At 42.0% G+C, this 15,449-nt stretch overlaps 1 protein-coding gene across 1 annotated transcript in view; it reads left to right on the top strand.

Annotated features, from left to right (window-relative positions):
* Positions 1-3,347: 3,347 nt before the first annotated feature.
* Positions 3,348-15,449, top strand: part of caskin1 (CASK interacting protein 1) — a gene marked incomplete at its 5' end in the record, with an annotated part of 97,595 nt that continues 85,493 nt past the window's right edge. Inside the window, one exon of the mRNA XM_084571253.1 lies at positions 3,348-3,441. Within this exon, the coding sequence (XP_084427379.1) occupies positions 3,348-3,441 (94 nt within the window). The remainder of the gene's footprint in view (positions 3,442-15,449) is intronic.

Raw genomic sequence — 15,449 nt, 5'->3', positions numbered from 1 at the left:
ATGCATTCGAGTGCTCTTGCGAAAAAAAACGCGACCGCAAATTTCAACAGAAAGAAATAGAGATGAATATTAAATCACGGCCGATATTACAATTGATTTAAATTAAAATGAAATGTTTAAAATGCACAAATGTATGTATTGTTTTACTAATATCCTGATCTGCGGTTGATTTAAATTTAAAATCGCCAAACTACTGCAAATTAAGGTTTGGTACTTTCTAGAATTTCTTTCTGGAAGATCTTGAACTCAACATTTTGATGCTTCAACCACAGTTAAAAATCATTTTCAAAATATTGGAAAGCAACAACAACAACAACAAAAACGTGTTATTAAACAATTTATTCTTCTTTTGTTATGTTGTCAGATATAATTTGTGCACATCCAACATTTATATGCATGTGTTAACCGCTAATTAATATTTAAAAGGGGTAAAAAATAACAAATGTTGTTATGTCAGTGCACATACTCCCCGTGACTATTTAATTTTAACAAAAATGAGCTGGTTAAAAATCTAGACATTTCTGGAGGTGTATGCTTTGTGGTCGGCCACTTGAGGGCAGTGTGTTTGTGTGGAAGCCTGACACAATGCTCTCCCGTTTGAGCTATTGTGAAACTGAGCAGCTTTCAAGCTTTAAATAAACATTGTTTGAGTGTGTACACGTAGCTATTCTAAACCTTCATTACTTAGAAACATGCAGTCAGGATGGGATGAGTAACTCGGTGAGTGAAGTGTTTGTTTCACTTCTTCTTCTTCAACCTGCTGCATCTTCCAGACCTGTGTGTGTGCATGCACAAACTTGCAAGGTTACCAGAAAATCCTGGTAATAAATTTCTCTCCCCTCCATCACTAATACACAAGTGTTAACACAAAAACATGAAGAAGAAGAAGAAGAAGAAGAGCAGGGCTATCTCTGAGTATAGTACATGCGCCTTGGTGGCTCATGAATCTACAGCTTCCTCCCCTGGACACATATTGAATCTTGTCTCAAAGCTCCTGTTCAGCTCTAAAAATACCAGAGGAAAGAAGCTCAGAGGTGCAAGTAAACGCTCTGAAAGTAAAACATTTATATATCAACCATCAGTGTTAATACTGCCCCGGGATAGAGAGCTGCTTCTGCAACAGAGACAGATTTTATAAATACTCTCCCGGTACCATATGGGCTACTCTTCAGTGTTCTTACATAACTCGCTGGATATGTGGAGGAGGCGGAGAGCAGCATCCAAGCACTGCACACTGCCCACACACACATTCATACAATGGAGAGGAGAAGTTAAAAAAAAAAGTGGAGGAGGAGAAATAAAACACGTTAGATATTACAGTTAGGAGTCAGGGTCAGATTCCCTCATATGTGTTCTCATGGCCGTCACATGCATGTGCAGTCGAGGCAGGTTTTATATGCAGCCGAGAGACTAAACAATAAATTTTCCAAATATTGATTTTGACATGTCACCTAAAATAGATTTTAAAGGACCAGAGTGTGGGGTTAATGAGCCCTCCGCACAAATGAGTCCAGTAAAACCACCTGTAAACGTGAATCATTGTTCACGTAGGATGAGCTCCTCGTATCTACTCATTAAACACTAAAATGTTTCTTTTGTTCAACCCACTGACTAAAAATGGAGTCGTCAAAATATTAAGAACACCTGTCGGTACATGACAATACACTCACCTTCCAGTTGACTCATTGATTCATTGCATTATTGTATCCTTGTATGTCTTATATATACAATACTTGTATATTTTATACATATTTTTTGTATATATTTCTATATATACTTTGAATATTTCTATATATACTTTGAATATTTCTATATATACTCTGAATATTTTTTATATATACTCTGAAAACGTTTTATGTATACTTTGAATATTTTTATTTATACTCTAACTATTTTATATATACTTTGAATATTTTTATATATACTCTGAATATTTTATATATATATATATATATACCTTGAATATTTTTATATATACTCTGACTATTTTTATATATACTCTGAATATTTTTTATATATACCTTGAATATTTTTATATATACGCTGACTATTTTTATATATACTCTGAATATTTTTTTATATATACCTTGAATATTTTTATATATACTCTGACTATTTTTATATATACTCTGAATATTTTTGTATATATATATTTTGAATATTTTCATATATACTCTGACTATTTTCATATATATACACTCTGAATACGTTTTATATATACTCTGAATATTTTTATATATACTCTGAATATTTTTTTTATATATACTTTGAATATTTTTATATATATTTTCTATTTCCACTACTGTACCTAATGAACTGGCGAGTGAGTGCATAATTTGATTCAGGAGGAGCTCATACCTGCTTTAGGAAAATGATGGGGTCGGGGGGTGGGGGGGTCATGAACTGTCCAGGGAACTAGAATATTTATCTTCACCCCTGCTCAGGAGGCTCTTGGTAGAAGGAGGTGTATCTTTGTTTTTATTTTTATTTTCTTCTCTGTGAATAAATCTCTGCAGCTCCTCAGAAACCAGAAAGAGAGAGGGATAGAGGGAGATGCAGGAAAGCAGGAGGAGGAGGAGGAGGAGAGCACCTCGCTCCCGGTCCGCCCCCAAGCTGCAGCTACAGAGCCGTTTATCGGAGCGAGCTGGGCCAGCTGTAGAGCGCGCCGGCTGCGGGCGCGTGTACGTGCCGCTCCCCCCACTACCCTCCCACACCCCCCTCCCACTCACACTCACACTCACACACACGCGGAGAAAATCATTACCAAATACAGAGCCCGAGCGCACGCGGAGCGATGGCTGCACCACTGGATTGTGTTTACGACGCAGAGAGCGACACGACCTCGGGAGAGACGGGCACCGTGCGCAACCGCACTTTTTAACGCACAATCCTTTTACGCGCAGTGTCTGAGTCTCTGTTCCTTCCTTCGGCGAGGACCGGAGCCGCGGTTTAGTTTCTGCAGGGGACACCGATCAAACCGTGGAAGCCGTCCGTCTCCACCGTGTCTCCTCCAGCGCGCCGCAACCGGGACCTTAGAATCTGGAGCGGCCCAGCACACAGCTGCACCTAACCGGGGGGAGGGAGAACCCGAGAGCATCCCCACTACCATCCAGTCTATCCCTCCCTTCCTCCTCTCTCACCTCCATCACCACCACCATCATCATCGTATGTGCCAGAGCTCTAGGGGGGCGACGGGGGCGGGGGGCTCATCCTAGTCAGGGACCCTAGCGTGGAGGAAGGGAGGCTGTTCGTACGCAGACGCACCCTCCTCTCCGGAGCGGAGAGGCTGGCCTGACGCGCCGCTGTGGCGAAGGATGCTGCGGGAGTAGAGCGGCTCAGAGCGGAAGATGGGGAAGGACCAGGAACTGCTGCAGGCGGTCAAGACCGAGGACCTGCTCACGGTGCAGAAGCTGCTGCAAAGGCCCCGGCCAGGGAAAGCAAGTAAGACCCCCTATATTAATCTATTCTAGTCTATTCTACTCTATTCTAGTCTATGCATACTACAGCTGGCCGTTTGCTACTATAATGTCTCATTGATGGAGACTGTGTGTACATGTATGAGTGTGGGGAGTGAGAGGGGAGGGGCTGCATGCATCAGGGCGCATCAGAGAAGATTAGCGGTGTGATTGGAGACTGACAGCCCGTCTTGAGACCACCACACCATGTCCCAGTGCACTGCAGCAGAGAGAGAGAGGGTTCTGGGTGACCCTGCGCTCTCAAAGGGATGCAAATACCGGAATAAACAGAGAAGAGCATCCGTGTTCGATTCCATACCCGGCTGCAGGGCTGTTTGTCTTCTAGTTGGTTATTTTCTGTTGCACTGGGTCCACTGCCCACTCTAATGTGTGGGCATTAAAGAGAGAAGATCAAGAAACAGTTACTCTACGGGGGCCTAGTTAAAAAAAAAATCATCTTTGTGTCACTATCACGTCGCTAAAGTCACTTAACTCCCACTGGAAAGCCTCCAAACAGCAGGTGGGCCTTGTTTGAACAAGACAAGCAAGTGTCAAAGACAAACAAGGGTCTGTTTTATTATTATTCTAACCCGTTTATGATTTAAATTGAGGGCCCTGCACACCCACCGCCAATTATTCAGGGTAATTAGACTCCTGCAAGACTCTGCATTTAGCAATTAAAGGTTAATTTCAACTTGGATAGTGGTCACTTTGTCTTTCTCCTGTGGATTTATTTTACCTTTCCCGACTATATAAGAAGAAGAAGAAGGTTTTTTTGGGGGGGTGAAATTGCTGCTTATTAAATTTCACTAATAACTCGTAAGCGGCCCCGTGCCACAGATGGCAAAGCTCGCTCCGCGGGACCCGAGCGAGGCATATGGCTTCAAAGCAGCGTGCAGGAATTAGTCTGCAGGGAAACCCCTTTAGATCAAAGTGCAAGGCATCCCTTGGCTTTAAAAGAGTTGGAAGGGTCCGGCACAAGCACAGACGGGTAGAGCCCAAACGCGGAGCAACAAGAGCAACCTTCGGGCTCCAGTTAAGCTAGCTGGAAGCTCCTCTCTGAATTCTGTTTAGCGCTTGAACTTGGGAGGACAGGTCAGACCTCCAACTAATATTACACACATGTTATCTCAGAGCTGATTCTCGGTGGATTGCAGAGCGTAGAGGTCAAAGTAAGTGGAAGCCTTTTTCAGGAAGAGCATGCTGCTTATTAGCATATAGGCGTCCCATGTTTGTGATAATCTATACATTTTAAGTGTTGCATTGTCTTTAATATGCTTTCAATGCTAAATCACCATTCAGGATAAACAGAGGTTACGATACGATACAACTTTATTTGTCAGTTTGTGCTGAAATTCTTTTTGCATCCCTGGGCAGCTCATTTAAGGATAAGAGGGCATAAACAATACATACATGTAGGACATATAGCATCACTAGACCGACACGTGGACATACATGTAGGACATAAAGCATCAACGGACAAACATGAGACTTAGCCACACATGACAGTATCAGCAGACAAACATGAGACATAGCCACAAATGACAGTAAAAAGCATGCCAGAAGACAAAGCATACATATAAGCTTATTACAAAGGGGTTACATTCAATGCATCCAAAGCTTTCAACACTTGAAGACATTACATCCATGTATAGCTATTGCACTAGGTCTTAATGTTGCTGGTTTAACAAAAGGATTGATTGATGTATGAAGGAGTATCTAAGTCTGTTGCGGTTGAAAGAAGGAACTCTAAAGGTTGTAGATACTCTGTAAAACTCTATAATGAAGGTGTGTTGAATCAACTGTTTCAACTTAATTCCTGGTTGATTTTTGCGAGAAGTGACCACTTGTTGGCCTTCTGATTGGTCTGCTGGCAACCAACCAGAGGGCTCCCATCTTTCCCTAAGTGCCAACGTCCTACGTCACTGTTGCTAGGTTGGACAAAAAATAGCAAAGCCTGGACAACTTGCATCAACATTGGGCCTGGGGAATCCGATCGCAAGAGGCAACGTTTTAGTGCCTGTGTTCACACCTGGCATTAAAATGCGTCTCCACATGGGTCTCCAGCTGCCTATTGAACAGACGTTATGGGGCTTTTATTTTTCGGGCGATCATTTATAATAGCGGTCGTGTGTTTTTTTTATTTTTATGAATGACTAAGGCAATATTTCGCCAACACAAGTTCCTCCCTGCTGAGTAGGCAATCTTTGATGTGACCCAGTTCGCATTGTGTTTTCACACTAGCAACGGAATGAGGTCGAATGTGTCTCGGACACAACCAAATGTGGTAATACGAGGTCTGAACGAGGCCTTAGTCATCGTTGAAAGTTGGAATTGTAATTCTTCAAAAACGCGTGGGTGCAAATAACCCCACGTAAAAAGTGAAGACTGGTGGAAAACTAGCATTTTTGAAATGTCTGGCAACGTTAGCATGGTTGCTGTCGTTGCTTCTAGACTCTAATATTACAAGTTTTTAATGTTTGTGAATGGACCCCACATTGCTATTATTTGTCTAAGCTAGCAACGGTAATGCAGGAAGTCAGGACTCGACAAGGGGTAGGAGCTCTCTGGTTGGTGGTTGCTAGACCAGTCAGGAGCCCAACAAAGGTGTCAATTCTGGAGGCAAACCAGGTAGTCAGCTCACTGCAGCTTCTCTTTCTTGCTTCATTGCACCCTGAAACATTTTGATTGTCGCCTCATTTTGTAGCGCAATTTTTGATGAATTATAACTCGTTGACAAACCAATCGTTGTGTTTGCTGAGACTATTTTAGGATAGAAGTCGTGTTTTGCCAGTTAAATTTGTTTAATGAGAAGCTGCAGCTGTAGGAAATTTCAATTTCACTGATTAATTTACTTTTAACGATTACATTAATCAACGCAGATTTCTTTTCTATGAGTGTTACCACAGACACTTAATTTGTAATAATGAAAATATAATATAATAAATAGGCTCGGTCCCCATCGTTTTACCTTCTCCAGTGATAGATAGTCACGCAACAGACATTTATTTGAATACATATCTTAGAAACTGCTTCTTTAATCATTTTTTCTTGAGTGTTTCCATCTTATACTTCCACTCCGCTGCATCCCAGTGGAGAACTATGGCTCCAGAGTAGATTAATTATGAAATAAAAATGGATTTGTAAAGATTAAAGTAGTGGCCCCAAACGTTTTTAGACTTCCTTGATTTGTCCGAAACACAAATCATAGATATCTGAAATGTCCTCAATAAACTTTATTTTAAATATTTCCAGTTTTCAAGTTAATATTTGTGTTTAAATAGACAAAAAAATATATAATTTCTGCAACAATATAAAGAAATATATTATAAATAAGTATATTTTTGACTCTTTGCAGCATTTGTCGCCTATCAAAATAAGAAAATAGAGTCATATTAATTCAGGTTACTGTGATTCATTCATCATCAGGAACACATGCAAAGGTTTGGATTTCGCTTACAGACTTTCTAAAAGTTGGATTAACAGCAATGTGTCGTCATCACATCACTCTCTGACTCTGGCTTTTTATTATCCCAAACCTACGATCTTCTATAACACAGATTATAACTTGAACTCATCACCGTCCGTCTCTCTGCTTTTCTATTATTCACGCTGGAGTTTATTATTTGCGTGGCCGGCAGCCGATGCTACCACAGCAGCAACTGTTTAATACGGCTCGTGAAATTTAATTCGAGGACGTGCAAGGCGAAATAAAAGTGTGTTTTAAAACGTGGGGGAGTGTTTCTGCAAAAGTGTCTGCAGAAACACTGAAGACTTGTAGAAAAACAGCAAATAAACAGGGCAGAAGCAGTACGGGGGTAATGACAGAGCAGAGCTGAGAGTCCCAGAGAAACAGCAGGGGAGTCTAACGCTAGGCTGATGTTAACACGGACCTGTTTGTCGTCTAGCATTAAACACAAAGCTCTCAGGACAGCTGTGTGTGTGTGTGTGTATGTATAATGAATGCGGTTGTAACTGTGTGTGTTTTTGCGCGTGGTGGTAAAAGGTAAGGGTTTGTGTTTGTGTGTAATGGGTCTGGCCAAGGCTCTGCACTGCTGCAACTCATTTACTCCCACTCCGGCCAGACATACAGTCTACAGACAAACACACACACATACACACACTTTTACCTGCACCACTCTAGCGCGCACATCTGGCACCATCTGGAGAGCCATCATCAGTTTGCTGTCACTTGCCTCCTCGCACATGCCACCGGACGAGGTCATAGCCCGGCAGACCTTGAGTGTGACCCCAGGTCTGTGTTTGTTAATGGGCTGTTTGGGTGTTTGTGTGTCAAGGCGGTGTGGTGTAATCAGTATTGATGCGTGTGTGTGTGTGTTTGTGTGTTTACCGCCTACGTCCGTCGCTATCTACTGTCTCCTTTCCTTCCCTTTCTTTGCGGCCAGGAGAGACGCTAACGCTCACGGACCTTTCTGGATACCGACCGCCTGTCTCCCCCTTCCTTCCTTCGCTCTCTTCCTCCCCCACCTACCCCGTCTTTTCTGTGTTGACGTGCGAGGCTGGCAGCGCGAGTAGAGCAGATGATTGCGTCCACACCAGTGCACATTTACAAAGGAGCAGGCAGAGAGGAAGCTTCGTTCACTGTCAGCCCGAGACTTCATACTGGTTAACCGAGCTCTGTCTGCGGCTATAAGCTTCAGTTAGAGCAACGTGGTTTGGAGAGAGTTGTTGTCTTTTTTTTGGGGCAATTCCTAGTGTAATAGATAATATGTGCAGCGCTACTGTTGCGTATTGCATCTGCTTAAATGGAGGCCTTTCCTTAAGGCTCATTTAAAGAACTGCGGAACACAGATGGCATAACCTACGTACGTAGCCTACGCCGATGCAAGCCATTTATACTTGTGTGCTCGTCAGTCTGGCTACAACGCCACCCAAACTCTGCGTTTCTACTTCCTGCTTCACTTTCAACAGTGGCGACTGAAACTTTCATCGAAATTTCGCCGAAGACGAGTCGTACAAATGCTTGTATCTCCGAACCTCCTCAGTTAACCTTTCCTCGATGTGTTCCATCTTTATTTATCCAAAACAATCAATTCGAAAATTGCGGAGATGAAGAAGCAGCCAGAAATACTGAAGTGGAAACACGCTACTACCAAGTGGACCAATAACAGCTCTTGCGGTCTGCATTGCCACGGCGTGTAGTTACATTTTCTGGAGAGGTGCACGTCAGTTACGGAGTATAAACCACCTATGAGACTTACTGGAATGATAAACCATCCTCTTAACCATAAATTACATCAATTTCATTTTATCCTCAGCTCTGAGGAGATATAACGCGGTACTAGATGACCCTGCTAGCATGTAGCATGCGCTAGATTCGATTATAAGGCACCGAAGAAGTTAAACAAGTGACAAATCCTCGTAATGAGTGCTCCACTTGCTCGAGTAAAATTATGAAAGTATTGTCAAAAAAATGTCCTCTAAGCATCAAAAGTGAAGGTTTTACGTTGGCGCTGTCGGTGTTGGTGGTATTGCATTAGAAATGCTATACACTGATGAAGCATAACATTATGACCACCTTCCTAATATTGTGTAGGTCTCCCTTGTTGCCTCCACAACAGTTGTAACTCATCGGAGAATGGACATGGGCCTTCTGAGGGTGTCCTGTGGTGTCTGACATCAGGATGTTCTTAGTAGGGAGGCCTTTGAGGGGAGGGGCCTCTGTGGATGCTTGATCAGTTTGCCATCTAGTGAATTTGGAGGCCAGTTCAACACCTTGTCCTGTTCTTCAAGGTTTTTTTGTGTTTTTTTTTTTTTGTGTGTGGTTGCATCCTGCTGGGGATGGCTGCTGCTATCAAGAAGTGTCATTGCTATGGGGTGGGGGTGCCTGGTCTGGTCTAGGTGGGTGCTACATGTCTAAGTAACATCCACATGAATGAATGCCGGGTCCAAAAGTTTCCCAGCAGAAGCTCTGGTTGTATGAGATTAAAATCTACCATAGGACATGACAAGTGATTGCTTTTGTAAAAATTTTCACATCTGAGGTGTAACATGATAAAAAAAAAACATGTGTACAACCTATAGCTAACTAGCGGTTACTTTGTGCACCTGCATCAGAGGGATAATACTCTTCCTACCAGCAGGTGGCAGTAGTCGGAATTCATCGTTCAAATAGACGAACTGGAAGAGGTAGCATGCAGCTAGGAAGAGCTCCAGACAGAGCTGGCACCTCCTGAATCAAGAGGATGAGTCTTTTCATTCCTTCATTCCAACTCACAACCCCTAGATAAGTTACCTCCAACATGTCCGTCAGTTCAAGTGCATCTACTTCACTTTAAGCACGTTACCGCATCACCAGCTGCAGAAAGATGTGAATACTGTTGAACTACCGCCCAGATCATTGTTGCCGATCGCAAGTTTTATCTTAAAAAACTGAAGCCCAGCATATTGGAGATGATAATGCGCCGTGAGAGTGGAAGATTGGCTGGCTGTGTTTCCTGCATTTTCTTCCAAGACATCATCACTCATTTCTTCTCCTGCTGCCGGTGCTGCTGCTGCTGCTGCTGCTGCTGCTGCTGCTGCTGACTGCCTCCATGATTGAATTACAGAACAGATGGGAAGAGTGAGAGAGAGAGAGAGAGAGAGAGAGGTAGATGGATATTTTTGCCTTAAGGAAAACAAGGAATGGCGAGGGGAGTTAGAGGAGAGGGGGGAAAAAAACACAGATATCCTGTTGTCAGAAGAGGAGGGTAAGATGTGTTTTGATGAGCGGGTGGGACAGATGGAGGAGGAGTGATGAAAGAGAGAGACCAAGGTGATGAGGCGGAGGGATAGCTGAGCGGAGGCCCTTTTCTCATGCAGACACGGTTACTCATCTGCACGAAAACGCCGCACCAAAAATAACATCCACATAGTTTAATGGGTCAGCGGCAGGTTCAGGGAGGAGAGGAGAGGACGGAGAGGGGGCGAAAGAAAGACAGAAAGAGAGAGAGAAAGAAAGAAAGAGTGCAGTACAGGAAGTGAGCTGAAAGGATAGAGGAGGAGAGAAAGAAAACGGACTGATAAAATACAAGGTGATTAATGAGAGCTAGGACAAAACGGGACTGGAAAACAAAGACAAAAAGAGGCAGTTAAAGAAAAGAGAAAGAAAAGGAAAAGAAAGACCGCAAAGGAAATGAAAGGAAAGGGAAGGGAAGACACAGAAGGCAATGAATAGAAAGGAAAGAGAACATGAGAAGAAAGGAAGAATCAGAAGTAAAATAAATGAAATATAGGAAAAGAAAGATAAGGAAAGGCACTGAATTGACAGGAAACGAAACGAAATTAAAGGAAAGTAAGAAGAAGAAGAAGAAGAAACAGAAAAGAAAGACCGCAAAGGAAAGGGAAGGGAAGGGAAGATGCAGAAGGCAATGCATAGAAAGGAAAGAGAACATGAGAAGACAGGAAGAATCAGAAGTTAAATAAATGAAATATAGGAAAAGAAAGATAAGGAAAGGCACTGAAACGACAGAAAACGAAATTAAAGGAAAGTAAGAAGAAGAAGAAGAAGAAACAGAAAGAAAGACAAAAGGGACAGGATGGGAAATGAAGAAAAAAGAAAGGAAGTAAAGGGAGACGTGAAAGGAAGTTAAGTGAGTTGAAAGGGAAGACGGGAAGAGAAAGAAAAGGGGGGAGGTGACAAAAAAAGGTAGTCGGTGAGAATGAAGGGAAAGGAAAGTGAAAGCAGAGAGGAAATGAAGGACAATACAAGACAAGAATGGGATGAGATGGAAAGGAAAGGGCAAAAAAAATAAACAAAAGGAAGTAAAGGTTAATACAGGAAGACATTCTATTCTACTCTATTCTCTTCTGTTCTGTTCTATTCTATTCTGTTCTGTTCTGTTCTTACTATGGTGCCAATTAGCCGGATGAGAGGGGAAGGGGACTTTAGTGCTTTAGTCTGGATATGAAGACCACCCACTAAATGAGAGGGGCAGCGGCTCAGGACCCCTCTTGCTCCATCAGCACCGATTATAGAGGTGGCATTAAACCACCCACTGTACTGGCTTCATCACACGACTGGCACAGGGAGGTACAGACTGTAGGAATTTACATCGGGGCGTGTTGTTGTCCAAAAGTTGTTACAGATAACACTCAGATATATATATATATATATAATTATGCATTAAGAGCTATGAGAGCTCTGGTTCTCAAAGGGACAAGAGAGAAAATAGAAAAAGAAAGACAGATTTGCCATTTGAGATTTGTTATGTAACCAATATAGTAGCTGCAGGCTTTCAAAAGGTGTCTCCTCCAGGATTTTTCCACTCACGCCCTGAATTTATTACACAGAGTGTGTCCTTAAAATTTAGCTAATAAAAGCAGGAAATTATCCGTTTTTTTTTCTTTAACGACTGAACGTAACGCGGCCCGGACAAGGTTCTACTGTACTCTGCATGAGAACCTCTTAGAAATGTTCCACCCTACACCCACAGTGAGTACATTTAGCGTCGCCAAGGGACTTTCTGAATGAATGCTGGAGCTCTCTCTTGCTAGGCCACTAAAAACAGGGCTGTGACACAGTTCGGCTGTGGGATCAGGGCCTGGGGAAAATGTGTCGTTTCGCTGACACACCCTCAGGACTTTGAAATGTGTGAGAATGTTTGGAGTTGTTGAGGACGATTCATGATAGACTGTACGTTAGAGATTTGTTTTTTAAGTAGTCACATTTTCTGCAGTCTGAACTAAACTAAATGCACTTCCGTCTCTTGCATCTTTCTATTTATCTGCTTTTTGACAACTTCCCATGTATAATTTTTGCTCGCTGAAGTCAGTTTTAGCTAGCTTGCTAATTTAGCTTGCTAAAGGCAACTAAATGTAGCACATAACATTGTCAAATTTATCAAAATTTTTATTTGTTTACACTTTTTGACAGTTTCACATTTATAAGTTTTGCTAGCTGAAGTTTAGCTTGCTTGCTAATTTAGCTAGCAATAAACAAACGGGCAACTAAGTGTAGCACATAAGCAGTCTACAATAACTTTGGCAAATTTTTGAAAATCTTAATTTTGTTTCCTTTTTTGATAAGTTTTGCCAGTGGAAGTCCAGTCTTAGCTAGCTTGCTAATTTAGCTTGCTAATGAAGATGATGGTGCCGTCAAACGAAACTTCTGAGCGCAACTAATTGTAGCACATAAGCAATCTACAATAACTTTGGCAAATTTATGAAAATCATTCTTTTGTTTACTTTTTTCATAAGTTTTGCTAGTTGAAGTCCAGTCTTAGCTAGCTTGCTAATTTAGCTTGCTAATGAAAATGATGGTGCCTTCAAATGAAACTTGTGAGGTTTTGGTTATGAAATAGAAAGTTGTGTACACAAAATGCTTTCAGTTAAAGTCGTAACGTCAACTGTGAGTCCTGAAAACACCGCTGCTAGGGAATTGTTGCCGTCTAGAAGCTAATAGGGCTAAATATTAAGCAAGCTAGTGACCAAGTAACTAAATGTAGCACATAAGCGGTCTACAATAACGTTGGCAAATTCATCAGATTTCTTATTTTTACTTTTTGAGAACTTTTTGCCATTTATAATTTTTGCTGGCTGAAGTCGGTTTTAGCTAGCTCGCTAATTTAACTAGCTAATTAAGAACATGGTGTCTTTCAGATGGAACTTGGGAGCTTGTAGTAACGACATCAGAGATCGTGTACAGATTTTCTTTTGTATTTGGGCAAATATATGCATTTGAACATTAGTTTGTGAGATCTCAACTTTGTCAGAAGCCAATCCCGGTTCCTACTGGAGCTCAATGGAAGTGCGACATGGATCCTTGAAACATGCACAGAGAATAGACTTGTCACTTGTCATGCTTTGTGTGTCTTAAGATACAAATGGTTATTCAAAGCAGAGATAAAATCTGTTTAACTGTTTAACTCCAGACTGTTTAACTGCTAAATATTGTGTTCAGGCTGTTTTAACTTGTGACATTATTATCTTATAGAAAGGCTGTGTTGTCTCTGGCTATAAGAGAGTATCTGTGCATTAGCGCCACCTTATTCTTTAACATCCCCATCTGCTGCAGCAAAAAAAAAAAAAAGAAAATCTGCTTGATCGCTTGTTTGAATCCATGTGTGTGCGCATCTTCATACAGAGGGCCGCTATCAGAGACCAGAAGGGGCTGGCCAGCAGGGCAGATGTTGAATTGACCTAGCATTTGTGTGTGTGTGTGTGTCCATACATAGCTGTACATGTACATGTGTTGCAGCGGTTGAGCAGATGGTTGGTGCTGGATTGCTGCCCACACATCTGCAGATTTAAAGAAGATTCCACGTAATGTACCTGACCTCTAATACTTTAATACATTTACAGTTTGTACTAAATGCAGTTTTGTTTCGTTACCACTTCCATTGCCGTCCACTTATCTGAAGCTGGGACACGGTGGCTACAGGCTGAGCAGGTTATTCCAGACTTCCCAGTCCCTAGCTTTCCAGTTCCCTTCCAGGTGATCCCGAGTTGCCTTTATATTCCAGATGGGATATATAATTCCTTCTGCAAATTCTGGATCTAAACCCCGGAGTCTCTTTCCAGCTGGATATGCCTTGAATACCGCCAAGATAAGGTGTCTAGGTGGCATCCTCACCAGATGCCTAACCTCGACTAGCATCTTGAGATCATTGACTGTACTCCAAGCTCCCTACGAATGTCCCAACATCCCATCTTATCTCTAAGACTAAGCCCAGAGACGCTTTTTGGGAAACTCATTGGGACCACTTCCATCCATAATCTCATGCTTTCTGTCACTACCAATTGACCATAGGTGAGGGCTGAACCATAGATTGACTGGTAAATAAAAAGCTAATCTGACAAAATGTAGGATGTTACTGCACCCATATGTCACTTTTCTACTTTTTCTAAAAATACATGAATGTGACTTTGATGTTTAAAGCTGAAATTGACATTATTTACACACCTACAGTATATGTTTACATCCACCATGTCCCTGGTAGGACTTTGTAGTTGTGTTACGTTCTTGTTATCAGGCGTTAGAAGGTGCGAGAGCATCCGCTGAAGTCAAATGAGGGACATGAAGCTGGGGATGCTGGCCTCCCCCCCTTCACTTAACTCATAAATATTTCAGGCGTTTCTTGTGTAGTCTCTTTGGCTGTGAGGAAGCCTCTCCCGCTGATTTGGAGTCAGATATCTGGGTCAAATTTATTTTCCAGGAAGCCTGAACTCCGTCTAAAATAGGCGCATAGACGGATGGTCGGAGATGATCAGTGAACTTGTGACTGGAAGACTTTCAAATCATCTGAACTCAGTTCTCCGAGCAGCTGGGAAAACTGAGTATATTTAGCGACTGCGAAGCCTCCCTTCCTCTCTAATGAAAGGAAAACAGCGGGAAGAGAGAAAGAAAAAGAAGAGGCAAGCTGACACGAAGGAAGATAAAACGGCAGGGAGAGAGAATGGAAAGTTTGTTTGAGTGTCACGGCCTTGTCTCTTTACACTGAAACGTCTCTGTTCGTCCCCACAGACCTCATGCTGAGACATGTGATCAGCTGCACACAAACAGCTTGAACATATAGTAGATATGCACAGAAACCATTGACACAAACCAAAGCACATCCAGTACATAAAGGGAACGGATACTCTGCGTAACACAAATCCAAACACACACACAGTAATTAATCACTCTGTACTTATTCCAACCTCATCAAGTTCTTGGGATTGATTTCTAGCACTGCAGCCATTTAATTTTCTAGCCGTTCTCTGTGGGCCACGCAAGCAGGAAGAGACTAGCAACGGGAACGTTAATGAAACTGAATCATAGCGATGGCTGTCAAATAAAAACTTTAGCGAAGCAAAGTGGACGGGTACCAAGTTCAACTAAGACGGAAAGTAATTAACTTAGGACCGCAAGAAGAGCTAGCTCCGTTAATATGCTAGCATTATTTCTATTTCTGCTTGGTGTCATAGAAATCTATTCATGCATTCATCCATCAATCTGTTTATCTATCTATCTATCTATCTATCTATCTATCTATCTATGTTTGAATTCGTTAG

The sequence above is a fragment of the Chelon labrosus genome (genome assembly GCF_963514085.1).
Source record: "Chelon labrosus genome assembly, chromosome: 21".
In the NCBI taxonomy this organism is placed as follows: domain Eukaryota; kingdom Metazoa; phylum Chordata; class Actinopteri; order Mugiliformes; family Mugilidae; genus Chelon; species Chelon labrosus.
This window is presented reverse-complemented; position numbering and strand designations above follow the sequence as displayed.